The 15034-nt window shown below is 35.7% G+C and overlaps 1 protein-coding gene across 12 annotated transcripts; it reads right to left on the reverse strand.

Moving 5' to 3' along the window:
- Positions 1 to 265: 265 nt before the first annotated feature.
- Positions 266 to 14996, reverse strand: LOC124176928 (androgen-induced gene 1 protein-like). Of its 12 annotated transcripts, none has more exons than XM_046558853.1 (8): positions 14798 to 14996; positions 13095 to 13283; positions 12756 to 13018; positions 10726 to 10893; positions 2175 to 2312; positions 1633 to 1850; positions 1403 to 1554; positions 266 to 644 (listed from the first exon to the last, which is right to left on the reverse strand). In XM_046558853.1, exons 3-8 carry the CDS (start codon positions 12777 to 12779, stop codon positions 592 to 594), a joined length of 753 nt encoding a protein of 250 aa, XP_046414809.1. In that variant the 5' UTR covers positions 12780 to 13018; positions 13095 to 13283; positions 14798 to 14996; the 3' UTR covers positions 266 to 591. The 12 variants fall into 12 exon arrangements, with proteins under 12 accessions (XP_046414809.1, XP_046414873.1, XP_046414791.1 ...); XM_046558917.1 differs by having other exon boundaries at positions 12765 to 13018; positions 14798 to 14939; XM_046558835.1 differs by lacking the exons at positions 12756 to 13018; positions 13095 to 13283; positions 14798 to 14996 and adding an exon at positions 12008 to 12118.
- Between the last annotated feature and the right edge of the window lie 38 nt (positions 14997 to 15034).

Consider the following 15034-nt stretch of genomic DNA (forward strand, 5'->3'; position numbering starts at 1 on the left):
TTGAAGCTAAAAAATACGTACATTTTCACTTTCTATGGATAGTAATTTACAGTAAAACCACAGATAAGTAAGCTGTACTACTATTAAAGCACTATCGCACAAGAAATGAATGTAAACATTATTAATGAACACATTTTAGTAAACATTAAAATACTTTAAGGCAACAACGTTCTTGTTCCTTTTCGACTAAGTAAACGAAGTACTACAATTCTTACTAGATCTCACAATCAAACAAAACTCGACGTACTATGAAATAGCTCATTCATCAATTTAACAATCTCCATTTATTTTTAAAAAATGTAACAAATTGCTTCATGATCAGATCTGATTGCTGCAATAACTGTCCTATATAATAACTATATTTATCGTTATTGCTTAGATAACAATTATCAACGATTCTTATGCTGAATTTTACATCACGGCGTAAACGTGATGACGTGTTACAGTAATAACAAATGCACTGTTACGAAAAATGCGGAAAGGACAATGAAAAATCTTTTAATGATATGGATCAAAAATTAAACAAAAATATATAACAATTTATGCATTGGTAATAGCAATGAAACTATATAATACCAACAGATTGACCCTTCATTTTGATTTCTTCTTCTTGGCACTCTTACCTACAGATTTCTTAGCCCGTCCTGAAAAATATCAGATTGCAATTAGTGAAGTTTTGTAAGTAGAGAGAAGTTAGAGTATGGGAAAATGTTATTTTTTCACAAATGTTAATATTAGCAACGGGAACATTCATTTGAATGCAATAAAACGACCATTTTAGATCAAGCAGCCCAAGGAAAAGTCTGGAAGTATACAATCAAGTACAATGGGTTCAGTAAACTTGAAAAGGTTATTCAAAGTTATTCAATTCACTTATATAAATTTGGTTCTTCAAAATTTAATTCAAACGTAAAAGATTAATACATGTTTAAAACATATATTGATAACTGAAAATGAACTGATTTAGTCGTATTGTAAAATGTTAGTGACTTTGGACCTGACCTGACTTTCAGTGAGGTTACTTCTACTCCATCAAATATACATCCCCTTGAAAATATGCATTTGGTGGAGTAGGAGTAGGAAATAAATCGGCGAACAATTCGGCGGGCGTTAGGGTCAAACCTTGGTCATGTAAATTCGTACCACTTTACACGCACTTATCGAATTGCAAAATTAAATTTCAATTTTCCAACACAAAAACGCATAGATTAGATGTTCATCGATAAAATGTACCAGTTTTGAAATCAAAACTTAGACAACTTTGAACGTGTTCCTAAACATGCAGACGTGCATTCAAAGCACAAATGTGTAATCACCGCCATTGAAGAGTATGCATAGTTTCCTGACATTTCCTGTGAAGGCTACTTGAAATGAGATTTGCAGGGATGAGATAGAGCGTTACCCCAGATGAGCCGATCCAAGTACTCTCCCAAGATGTACAGAATTGCAGTAAATAGGAAAAGTACAACGAAAAAACCAATCCGCTGTGGCCACGACAGCACCTCCATGACAGGATATACCCAGATTTCGCTCTTTGCATAAATAATAAGCAACCTGAAGAAATAATTCGTGATTAAAACATCATAAAACTCTTTTCCTCTAAATAATGCAATTATTTATGCTGTGACGTACCACACTAAGTAGGAAGCCATAAATATAAGTAGGCCTCCAAGACCAGATAATCGTTTAGGATACTGACGGGGAGCGACAATCATTTCAAGAACAGTAGTGACCATGATCAGAGTGTGCATCAGATGATTTAACCACCAAGGAAAATAAGGATCTACAGCAGCTGGTAGTACCAGCTCACGGTCCACGAACATGAGTGCCCAGAAAGTCACACCGACAAACTGAAGAAATACATGAAATGAAACAAAAGCCTATAAGTTCAACTTGGTACTTCATGTATTGTGGCAAGACATGTGCAAAAAGTAATCTCATCACATGAAAATTATTTATCTAATTCATACCAGTAACTGCTGCTCTATACTCTTTCAGCAAACAGCTCACATGGGCAGTTGTACATATAACATTATCCATATACTGATCATGGCAAGCTCGGATTAAACGTTAACTATTTGGTATACAGCAAGAAAAATTCTTGAGGAGGAAATGACGTTAATTTAAATTTTTAGTCTCAATAATAAGCTGAAAACTTTGAATATTATACTCACCATTGCAACTGGGAATCCAAAACTGGCGTGAATAAAGTCTTTAACACGGCGCAAAATTGGCCGTTTTGCCGGACTCAACTCATTGCTTCCACCAAAATCGTTTAGCAGGCACACGAAAAAGAAAACGGCTTGTAAAATCTGCGAATCGAAAACTTGATTATTTTTTTTAACGAATGTCGGCAGATTTATCAGTAATCTGATATAAAATCAACCCGTGATGGCACGTATAGTTGGAGCACAACTTCCTTCAAATTGTATGTAATACGGTACAGTATTACTTACGCGACTACGATATTATGACAGTATGCACATAAACAGTAGGTTTCCATGAGATTTGTAAATGAGACGTATATATTTAGAGGGGCATATTTCAGAGTACTAAATATCTTGGAATATACATTCAAATTACATTTTATCAGAAAAGTTTCTTGTAAATCGATTTCCAAAATGCATCGCCTAAAGTTAGCTGAAATGCATTTTTCGGCGACAAGGTTACATTCAAATATTTTTAATTATGTCTATTCATTTTTCAATTCAAATATAAGATTCGACTAAAGGGTCTGATTCGCTTTTCAACTTCTTCCAGTTTATTTACAGAGATGTCTAATAACATGAAGTTTTATTTGCAACGAACATATATATGTAATAGGGATCTCTATGGACAGAGTTTAATCAATTGAATAACAACGGATTATTCACCTAATATCCTCGAGAAAATTAAAGAAACAAATAAGTTTGACAAAGTTGAACTATATTGATTTATTTACCCTGTGAACATCTAAAGTTTCCAAGTAAATTAATGTATTTTATAAATAATGAGTGCCAGGAATTAAAGAATCAAGCACATCTTAAATGATGTCGGTTATCATATATCAATGTTGTAATTTAGGATGTGTTTCTCAACCGCCCCCGCCTGGAATAGAAACCCGAGTGCATTTCCTGCCGCGGTCAAGTAACGCGTGATTAGATTACCAGAGTGCGGTTAGTACTATAATATGAACTTGGGTAACTAAGTATACTAGTTTAGCTTGATGTGATATATAAATTGAAATAATTGCAATGGGCGCAGAGAATGATTGTTACAGAAATTAACTACAAAGAGCAATGTATAATTCGGTGTTTTCAAATTTGCCAAAATATCTCGGATTAGGATCATATAGTATAACATATCAGGATGAACGTTTTGTCAATATATATCGTGATATCAATCGAATCAAAATTTGATAAGCTGGTATTGTCCAACTGCAATAAAATGACGCGCGGTCTGTGATGGAAAGATTACTTCCCCATTACGTTTACTGAATCGAGTTTAGCACGCGCCTGGAGAGGCGGGCATGCTTTTATCAATGTGATACACAAACGTGTATATCCCTATACAGCTTGAAAAGGCGACTTCTTCAATTTTTCAATTACTTATAATCAGTTTTATAATTTACCGCAGTTCACCGCCCAAGTTGTCTACACGTATGTATATACATATATCTATGTATATATGGACTTTCCGAGTATGATGTACAAGTAAGATGATGATAGTCGAGTTGTAAGAAACAAGTAATTCGATGCACGCGAAGTAAAACTGGCTATCGTGTGTCCGTGTAATGTCAGGAAGAAGTCTCAGGAAAACTTGTAAAACTTGTGCATAATATATGTGAAAGAAGTGTTCGGTAATGCAACGCTTTTATTGCATACTGAAACAGTAATTGCAAAACCGCGTTCTTCCTTCACAATTACAACACGAGTGATTTTACTATCACTGCCTGTAGCTGTCAAAGACTATCAATTTCACAAACCCTAAGCGTGAAACGTGTAAGACCAAATACTAGTAGGTTCTTATTACTATACCCATATCACTCAATTCCGATCAGAAGAATAGAACCGATGTCATTAAAATACAATTAAATATTACAAGTCCTAATTGTATGAGATCGTTTTCAATATCTCGATACTTGTTTCCTACCTGACTTGCTAATATCAGTTTTCGATGCAAATAATTTCGATGCCCTAAAATTAACTTGAATCGATTGCAAGACAAAATCATAGTGCAGATATAGTATAAACCTTTGAATTTATGATAACTTTATATGTTTATTATAACTTTTATGATCATTGCCAAGTGGCATATCAATTAAGCAGTATTCAAAGGATAATTGCCTCCTGGTTTCTAACAAACATTCACAGTTTTAAACAAATTTGTAAAAATAGTGTGTATTGAAGTTTGACGGTGAATATCTTCTGAACAGTGAGGTATACAAAAAAATTGTAAGAGACTTTTTTTGTAGAGAATTCAATTTCCTATGAAAACATGAGTTGCTCGTATTATAATGACTTTTTGTTGAAGAGTTATAAAATTCATTAAAAAAAAAGACATCTACCTTAAAATGATCAAACTTTAACCTTCAATAACTTCTGAACAGTGAGGTATACAAAAAAATTGTAAGAGACCTTTTTTGTAGAGAATTTAATTTCCTACGAAAGTATGATATACATTTTTTTTTTGTAAATAGTAGATACCGAAATATGTATTTTTCTTCCTCGCCATAAGAAAAAAATAGAAAACTGCGAGGCGAAGGACCTTCCTATTAAAATTAAAAGCTCATACTTGGAGAGACTGTTTTTGAGGTCTCTACCAACCAAGTTTTCGGAGTACAAAGTGGAAAAAAATAGTCGATTTTTTTGGCCCACCCTAATATATAGTATATGAAAAAGATAAGTTACAGCATGGATATATTTCCAGCAGGCAAATTCGATTCAAATAAAATATTTGTAAATAAAGTTATAGTATAATAATAAATCGCGAACTGCACGCTATAAAGAGCTGAAACTCAGTGAACAACGGGTAATTGATTTTGCGTCGTTATCCAATTTGTACTTGACCCGTACACAGGCTTCATAACCCCGCAGCTATTCGCGCGGAATAAATTGGGAGTTTCCAAAATTTTGTTGACAGATTCCCAATAAACCGCGAAGCAAGGTGTGGAACGCCGGTAATTTTTATCACCATCAGCTGCTAGCAGGCAGTGAAAACCTGCAGCGTGACCGCAAAAAAGCAGTACATAAAAACTGGCAAAACTTATATACCATTAAATATACATAAAATATATATATAATCAACCAAAGATTCGTGTATTATTCGAGTCTTGATTTCGGGTAGATTATATATCTCGTTATTATCAAATTTCCGTGCGACCTGTTCGTAGAATTAGATCATGCAGTTTCTATGCAAACCGATTAAGAGGTGATAATTTAATTATATTTTCAAATATGTATGCCGTATCCCGGATAGAAGAATTTCAAAACTTGTAGTTACATAACGCAAAGAACATTCCGTTAGACCATAACATAATTCATGTTCCTTCCAGACAAGCGGCTACCTCTCACTGTAATGTGCAACAAACAAGCCTTCTAATAGCGTCAAGTTTTTTTTTCCTCTTACAAAAAAAAGTGAAGCGACCAACGAATAAAAACTGAATATCTCTAGTCAATTTATTGCGAGGCTGAAACTAAGCAGCCAGAATCAGCAGCCAAAATTAGCAGCCAAATGTTCTAATGTTCATTTGAATAAGGTAGCGAAGTCCTAAAATCAAAATTTTGTCAAATGCCTTGAACGTCCAATACTTTTGTAGAATTATTAAGATAAAACCGAAATGCATTTTTCTGTTTCCACAATGTTTAGCACGTTTGGCCGCTAGTTTTAGCTTCATAATTTTTTGATTGTACGTTGTTAACTATTTGCGTTTTTGTACACTGTAGTGTATATACTGCATATTAAATAATTGAGAAGTATATAAAATAGGGCTCAAATTTGCTGACAAATCGATTAACTCTATTCATTTAGTAACATTATTCTCACATTGTGAGAAAAACGCACATTTCGAAGAAAAAAAAAACTCAATTTCTGAAACATGTCCGAAACATCTCAAAATTGTCGGAACAGCATTTCTTTACTCAAATAAAGGCATTTTGATTTAATGTGTTCATTTCAAAGTGAACGGGGTAAGGGATATTATAAAATTCAATTGTGAAAAATACAAACCGCGTTCCAGAATGTAAGAAATTTAAATCTGCCGCCGTAGGCATCATGCATCCTGGCGATATGTCGAGGGACGACTGTATAGGTGTGATCGTAATAGACCGCGAATGAGAATTGCGCGAAGGCAATCGCGTGCATTCCTCTCAGCAGGGTGTCCCGCTTTTTGTTCCTGACTCCCGTAGCGTCCATTTTTGTGATCTCAGATTCGTCTAATGGCCTGTAAATATCACAGTCTCTGTTTCCTCCACCGAAATAATACCAAAAATTTTGTACACCCGTGCAGGTTCGAACTTTCAACAGATTATAATTACAGAGCGAGAACCGAGCGTGCACAAGAAAATTTCAACGAGTAAAGAGGCACGAGTTGACTGTAAACAAGACAGCGATATAAAATAGGAGGTTGCTGTATTTTTATTCTCTTCTTTGACCCGCGTTCAACTGGCGATCAACTCTATCATACTTCACAGATCGAGGCGATTTATATAAATTATATTGCAATGATTTGATGCACCAACAATCAATCAAAACCGAATGTGCAAATATATTAAGAGAAGCATTAATTAAATCGTGAAGTAAATTAAAAAGTACTCCGTTATCAGACCAATAAAATTTGCCTCAAGATTGATTGTTTTGAACTTTATAATCCCGACCTCGTAATTTATTCGTAAACTGTTTATTATAACAGACTCGAAGTTTGAACCGTGATAATAGATCTACATATGATGATGTGTATATGACGGCAAAGTGACGTTGATTCCAATGAATAATTCAACTTTATGAATCTATCGGTATATAAGTTAGTGATGTTAAATTGTTATTATCAAGATCAAGATCGTGCCTACCGCTACAGGAACCATTGAAACGACCTGTACAAAACGGTATGTCAAATCAGTGTCTCTACTACTATGTAACCGCGAATTCTTTTCCAATACCTGAAATTTAGGTCTCCGATGGCAAAATTACAGCCTGCCGAAAAGGTTATAAATCTCCACGTGTGAACGTGACTACCGAGTCAAAACATATCCAAAGATCTCGGAATACGTTTCATGATCTCAAACTACGAAATATCGATGCGAAATGAATATAACTGTACCGTTCATTCGACGATCGAATCTATCAATACTCGAAGTTCGAATCGTTTTCCGAGACCAAATATACGTAATACGTATGGCATGTATACCTTGAACTTGGAATGTCACGAATAGTAGTATACAGATATCGAAATACGCACGGAGGTTCGGTCGGTAAGAGTCTAATTCACCAATTTACTAGGTGTGCTAGATTTCCGACTCCGTGCTGAGTCCCGCAGTGTTGTATAACCTCGAAATATTTACCCAAGACGAAAGTGACTCGCTCGGCGCACGACTGCTGACGATGGCCAGCTCCGCACTCAATGTATGCACATACAGAGAGAGACTGGATGGATGAGAGAACGGGAAAGTCGAACTACAACTCAACCCGCTGCGAAGTGAACGCACGCGCGCTTCAACGGGAGTCGGACGCGGCACGTGTATGCGGAGTATTACATGATCTTTGCGTTTGACGCACTCCGCTGCAGCCTCGCGACGCATTGTTGATTTGGGAATCGCTTGAAATTAGACGCGAGATACGGAGTGATACGGAGAGTGTCTTTGAGCTCGTAAATTGAACGTCGGGAACTGGATAAGCATAGTTTCTGACTTTTCATAGGGTCTGACTTACGACGGAAGAGGATTTGGATTTTTCCGGTTTCCACGGACTTTTCTAACGACAAGAACTTTGTTTACATATCTTTTCGGTGATCCGTCTTGGAGACGGAGAAAAAATAAGGAAACGAAAATCGCTGCGTTACACGCTAACCGCTTCCCCTCACGTCAACTTCAACATCGCGAGATTCAATGCAATCCACACCTCCCCGAATTTAAAAGCTTACCAAGGCTCACAGACTATTTACATGGCTTTATCGGGTTCCTCCGGCTTCGTTATTTTTTAGAAATCAACTGTTATTTGACGAAAAGTCGGATATTAATGTAACCATTGTCACCATTCAGATGATGACGTGCAACGGACTCATGAGAAGAACCCGCCTATCCACCCCTGATCCACGGATCTGCACGAGACTTCGCAGAATGAAAGAGTAATAAAAATAAATAAACACGTATTTCGGCTTGTTCGTAAACACTCGATCATTTCCGAGAAATTAATGTTTAAAGTTTCGACGTTGCTTCACGAGTCTGTTATTTCCTATTACTTTTAAACCTAATTAATACCCTGTAGCGTATTTCGGAATAACGGACAGTTGCTTTGGAATGATGAGTTGTCATTTCAATATAGCGCCCTTGTATTCATCAATAAAATAAGGAAGGAACATTCGTTAAGCATACCTTGACGAAGAAATGGAAAAAGCAAATTGGTCGGTACTTGAACACGAAGCGCAAAGACTCAAAGTCGTAAAGAGCAGATTCATGAAGCAGTGTCGTGACTTTAATCGTTATTTTCTCGGGAGACGGTCGAGTGTTTACGGATAAACTAGAATACATGTTCGTTTATTTTCATTACTCTTTCATTCTGCGAAATCTCGTACAAGCCCATGGGTTACAGTTGGTGAGTTCTCCTCGTCAGGTCGAGGATCCATTTTGCAAATATTACTAGCGCTATGTAATTGTAAAACTTAATGTACATCGCTGTTGCGGTTTGTTTCGTCTGTCTTTCTTGCGAAAGCTCACCTCTTATATGAGGTCCACTAGTATTTGATTGTAGGTTCTCTCTTTTTATCTACGTTATATGGCTTCTGTGTACTATATTTGATTGTCAACACATGAATAAACATTAAAATTTTTTCTTAGGAGGGACAGAAACGTCAAAATCCTTTGACTTTTCGTTTGACACCGAGAACCCTGAACCTACATTGATGATAAGATCGAGAAAACATCCAACATAAGTAAAATATATCTACGTCACTTCAAACTTTCTTAAGAATTATCGTTATTAGCTGCATTCGGAAGGAATGTTGTTAATTTTTGAATGGAAAAATATATACACGGATTAATCGGTTCGGTTAATAACAGAAAATCTGTGTGATGAATAAACTGTTCGTAATTCGCATCAAATTTTAAGGGTTGCGATCTCGTTGTCGCAGTCAAAGTTTAATGATGATTCGTTGGCGTCATACGTTTTGATCCACCCATGCATTATAGAATTGAATTACATCAATTTGAGTAATTGGACGTTATGCGATTGAAGGTCGACTAAAGTTGCTGTAGGTGAAGACTTTTTTGAAACACGTAAAGAACACTATGACTATATATATATACTTTGCAACTTCTACTACGATTATTGTTTACACGTAATTCCAAGTACAGCTTTTATTAAGAATAAAAGTATTAATTTTATTTTCAACTCGCACTTTCAACAAATGCAATATAGCTTGTCATGTTTGCAATATTATTACCCGGGTATAATATAAAATCGTAACAGGTTGCATTGAGTCAAGGTTGTATGGAGTTATTTAAAAATTTTAATCCACTGGAAATGCAAGTTTATTTAAAGACCAGAACAAACATAAATATAAATTATTTCTCAAACCAAGGATATATCTCTTTAGATATTTATATGGAAATTGTTAGTTCCATTTTTAACCTTTACCCTGTCACATAGGGTCTTTCGTGCTCGCGTGATTTCTTGTTATGTGTATATTTTGTAAACTTGAAGGCCCGCGGCTTTCTCCCAAATGAATAATTAAGTGATCAAACTATTGGATCTTCAATTAGACATCTCAAAGAACATGCATGAATTTCCTCAGAATTTTCTGAGCAATTAAAATAGCCAAAATACGAGTAGGTAAAGAAACACCCCATGTGACAGTAAACGTATACTGAAAACTATGTAACAGGATAAGCGTTAATTATATAGTATTAGCGTATGAAATCATTCCGTTTACACACGGTGTGAGAGAAAACGGGAAAGATAACGAGTAATCAAACAATTCAAGATACTACTTGACCCCGGTGAAATCTATCTATCTTATTTAACTGCTCATTGCTTAACCGATACCATAAAGTTACGTAATGATTCGAGGAACATTCCAAGCATTGATAATGTGCAATTCACCCACAGCAGAAAAAACAGCACATCATTGTAACGTCTGCCGTGCTTTTTTTTTCATTTTATTATAGATTTCGGATAATTTTGGGGCGATAGACTAAATTTTCAGTTGCAGAATAAACAGCCTGAGATGCGAATAACTCTAGGCACTATTCAATTGGTGGTCGAAGCCCGTTTTGCAGACAAGAGCCCGTATTGGGAAGTCAGTAACTGACCACACAATTACACAGACCGCAGTAAATAATTATTACTTAAGACTTATCGTTGAAAATACATTTCTAATTTAAAGTTAGCCTTCTGCGATACCACATTTTTTTATACTTAGGAACGACAACGCCATCAGTGATATTCATTCTGTTACTTGTTCGACAAGCCGTTGAAACGACTTTTACGAGAGTAAAATAACTTTTTGTTATAATGTACGGAATTCAAACTCACCAAGTTCCAAAAGGTGAGAAACTTCAATTGGCCAGGGTCGAATTCTGGGGCTGGACTTCGCGTAGGCAAATGAAGGTGCAGTATCGCATAAGATATCGTGAATACGTATACTCCCAAAATCGAAGCATGGGTAAGCCCATAGCACGTTTGTTTCCCGCGTTGTTTCCACTATGAAAATACAAAAGCGTGTCTATAATGCCATGAAAAAATATCATGCCAGTAGTCATTGATTCAATGATAATTATGATAACGACGAATCCTCAGTCTTCTAGAACAATCGAATCTACGTTGATATAATGTGACAAATCTCAGGATTTCCATTAATCAACTAACAGACGAATGTTGGACGTGTAATCCATCGTCATTATGATATGATCGATACAATACGACGAAGATTTGGTCACATTAATGTTTGAAGAAAAACGAAATTTGTTTGTCTAAATACTTGGACTAAACGATGCCATTAGCCTACATCTCTGTCTCAATATCTGTAAACTTCCAAAGACTTGCGATATTGAACAGAAATTTTCGACGCATCTGACGTAACATAAATGGATACAGGTTTTACAATGACCTTCTCACATTGCATAATACATGTAACATATGTGTCGCGTGTATGCGGCAAGCTACAAGTTTGTGCAACAACTATGTTACAGCTCTGGCTGCAATATTGTATAGGTACCACGTTGAAATAACGTAATTACAGACCCCACAGCTTGTGATTATGTGAAGATACAAGTGTAATGTTATCTAATATACAGAACTTGGTACGATATTTTTAACGCACTTACTGTATGTAAAATATAGAAATTATAAATGTAATTTTAGTTGAAGATAAAAAAAAAACTCGAAGAATAAAGTTTGAAATTATGCATTTTTTCGTTTTAAGGTATATACGGAAACAAGCAAAAATAATCCGGCTTCTCAAATTTCTACCTTTTACGTATGTATAATACATTTTATGAAATTATCGGTAAGAACAATCAGGATTATAAAAGATGACAGAAGTGAGTTAATGTTTGAAATCTTTGGAATAAATATTAGGTTATCCATTGATTCACTGTTCGAAATTAGTAACTATACGTAATATTATGTTTCAGAAGGTGCAATGACCTGCCCTTCGACAAACTTTCTCTCTCTCTCTCTCTCTCTCTCTCTCTCTCTCTCTCTCTCTCTCTCTGAGCATCCTGACTTGCACTGTCCAATTTATTGTTAGTTTTATTTGCTGTGAGTTCTAGCTTTTTCTTGAGCAAGACAATGTACGCATATTTTGCCAACTAACATAATTAAAAGTCATTCTAAAGTTATAAGATCGTTGCTTTTCCTTGTAGATCACCATCACCATTTTGCCATCACTACGAAATTTCGATCTCGTTAAATTTCTACAACTATCACAAATAAATTCCCGGGTTTCACCAGCAATCCCGTATCACTGATTACTTGAAAGAAAAAAAAAAGAACCGAGACCCGAAAGACAATGCCGATTTTAAAATTAAACTTCGCGAGTACCAATAATTATTGGATATAAATATACTATCACTGGAATACTATTGAACGGACGTCTGCATACAAAAGTTAATGCTGTGTGCAAAGTTCACTCGTGTCAAGGTATAATTATATACAAGGTATAACTCTATACTGCTATAAAATGCCGCTGCACGATCCTGACGTAGCACAGGTGGCTGAAGCTAGCAGTCAGAATTAGGAGCCAAACTTTCAAACGTTCGTTTGAATAATGCAGCGAAGTCGGAAAATTAAAATTTTGTGCAACACATTGAACCCTCAATATTTTTATAGAATTATGAGGATAAAACTGAACTACATTCTTCTATTTTCAAAGAGTATAATACATTTGGCTGCTATATAGCTTCAGCTTCATACGTTGCATAGATAAAATATAAAGAAGTTTCATTGAAAAATAAGGTTCATAAATATTCTCCGCGATATGTCTATGCACGTAATGTAATCCGACGGGTGGGTATATATTTTTATGTAACGCTATTGTAATACGCAACGCCGCGTGTACGTACCGAACTGACCTTACTGTCCGTCATAGCGAAGCCGTCCTTCCACGCAGTCCGCGATCAACCGAACCAAAACGAACTCTAGCTCAGAAATTGGAGCCAACTCGGCTACAGCGGCGACGATATCCTACTCCTCATACTCCTCGGCACTCACAAGAAACAACTATGCATCGGAGAGCTCTCTATAGTATGTGTATGCCGAAAGCGAGACGATATTTCAGGGGGAATCGTCGCACTCAGATAAGAACTGCTACCGTAGATTACAGGACCTGAAATACGAACCAGTCATGCCTCACTAATTACACGAGATTGTTCCAAGCTGGGTAATTAGAAACTTACACTTACCAGACATTCGGAATCAGCTAATACGCTCGTGTACGCCCGAATGTACGTGGATGTCTCTTTATTCACATTATGCGAAAAATTGCGGGCGACTTACGACACATCCGAGTGAAAAATTTCAGCACGACTTTGCCCTTGAGAATTCTGACGATGAGATAACAACCGTGGATAGTAGAGCAATTCGCTGTTTAGCTGAATAATTATACGATTTTAACGATTGTAAAGGTGTAAATAATGCAGCGGCCGAAAGAAAAGGGCCAAGATATATTTTAGTTTTTCAGTTTCGATTTGCAATTGTCCAGAAATTACGTAACGCTGATTTAGGAGGATTAATTGGAGGGGAGCCACGCCTCACATTGAGTGGCGGCTGAAGGAGGTCATAGTCCGGAATTGCTCGTAACTGAAGTATGTTCTTCCTTGGCCAAAATAAGTCGACACGAATATTTTATTATTTATTATAAATTATAAATTATAATTATATATAATAATTAAATATACATGTCCGCTTATTATGGCCAAGGAAAAATATACTCCGGTGACAAGCAATTCTGAAATATGATCTCCGCTGACCTATAGACATGATTTCAGATGGCCTTGCGATAAATTATCTTATATGCAAGAAGAATGAACGCGAATATTAACGATGAGTATCAACTCTTTTTGGCCTGCAGTGCATAATCTAACGTAACGAAATATTCAAGTATGTACATCCGTGCCGATAGACGATCAAATTCATAATAGACGAAGTAAAGAAGACAGGCCAGAAGATGCTTGGCTGGCAATGAGAATTTTCGCAATCGCTTAACTGCTAACTTTTAAACGAACCGTAATTCAACACGCCATCGGTCAACGAACCTTCTGCAGGGATACCTATAGATATAGTTTAATGTATCTTAATTCTCGTGTTCGAAGAACATCATTTTCCCTCCGACATTAATATTGAAATAAAAAGATGAGAATAAATATGTGAGGTTTTGTTGAAAATCAAAAATTATAATATTGTTCATTTTTGACGAGTCAGTAGGGATCGGGTTGCATAACGTGGGGCAATAATATCCAATACCCAAACCAATTTAAGTAAATTATGGAATCAATCTGTTGTAAATTGATTATTGCGTGCATTAGATAATAATTAGCTTTAAAAAAATTTCCGGGTCAATATTTGTGCTCATGTTATTCATTACAAATTGTAATTGACAAAATCATTACTCCAATACCTTATAAATATTTTCATTCGTATCTTAAAATTATATGAATAGCAGATATACTTGTTACTTGGTAACGATTTCGGAGTAGAATTTTTAATTGCTTGTAGATTTACAATATAACCTGCAGGTTAAATACGTTAAGCGGTTATATTAATTAATATGCTAACCGGAAAGTGAGTCAACATTATATTTGATATGGATTCTTATGGCAAACCGCTGAAATCATTTTTTTTTCTTCTCAAATGACGACAAGTCGGTTCGTAATGAAACCATTGTAAAATAAATGGTGAATGGAATAGAGAAATGTAAGGTATAGAATATTTGAAAAGAAACGTTGTGTGTCAAAAGATAAAATATGTAAACAATGTGGAAGATAAAAATAAATAAACGATTGAAAGATTTACATCGTAAACACTTGAAGACCCGTCATGACTAATTGTAAGTAACCTTCCGACATGCATATTAAAGTATGTATACAAGTACAGGTGAAATACTCACACAGAAAGTCGAAATCCGTTCCACTTGTACGCCCAATGCGCTGAGTATTTTACTCTCATATCAATTTATCACAAGTATTAGAGATAGCTGTGTAAAGCAGGTGCTAATGTTTTTATTTGTCGCACTGGTCATATAGCTGGTACTAATGAGGAGAGATAATTAGTCAAATTTTTATATAACGTTACAGCACGACCTATGGGCAATTATTTCATCGATGCATCAGCGATAAATTCTGGT

Source organism: Neodiprion fabricii, chromosome 1 (genome assembly GCF_021155785.1).
Source record: "Neodiprion fabricii isolate iyNeoFabr1 chromosome 1, iyNeoFabr1.1, whole genome shotgun sequence".
Lineage (NCBI taxonomy): Eukaryota > Metazoa > Arthropoda > Insecta > Hymenoptera > Diprionidae > Neodiprion > Neodiprion fabricii.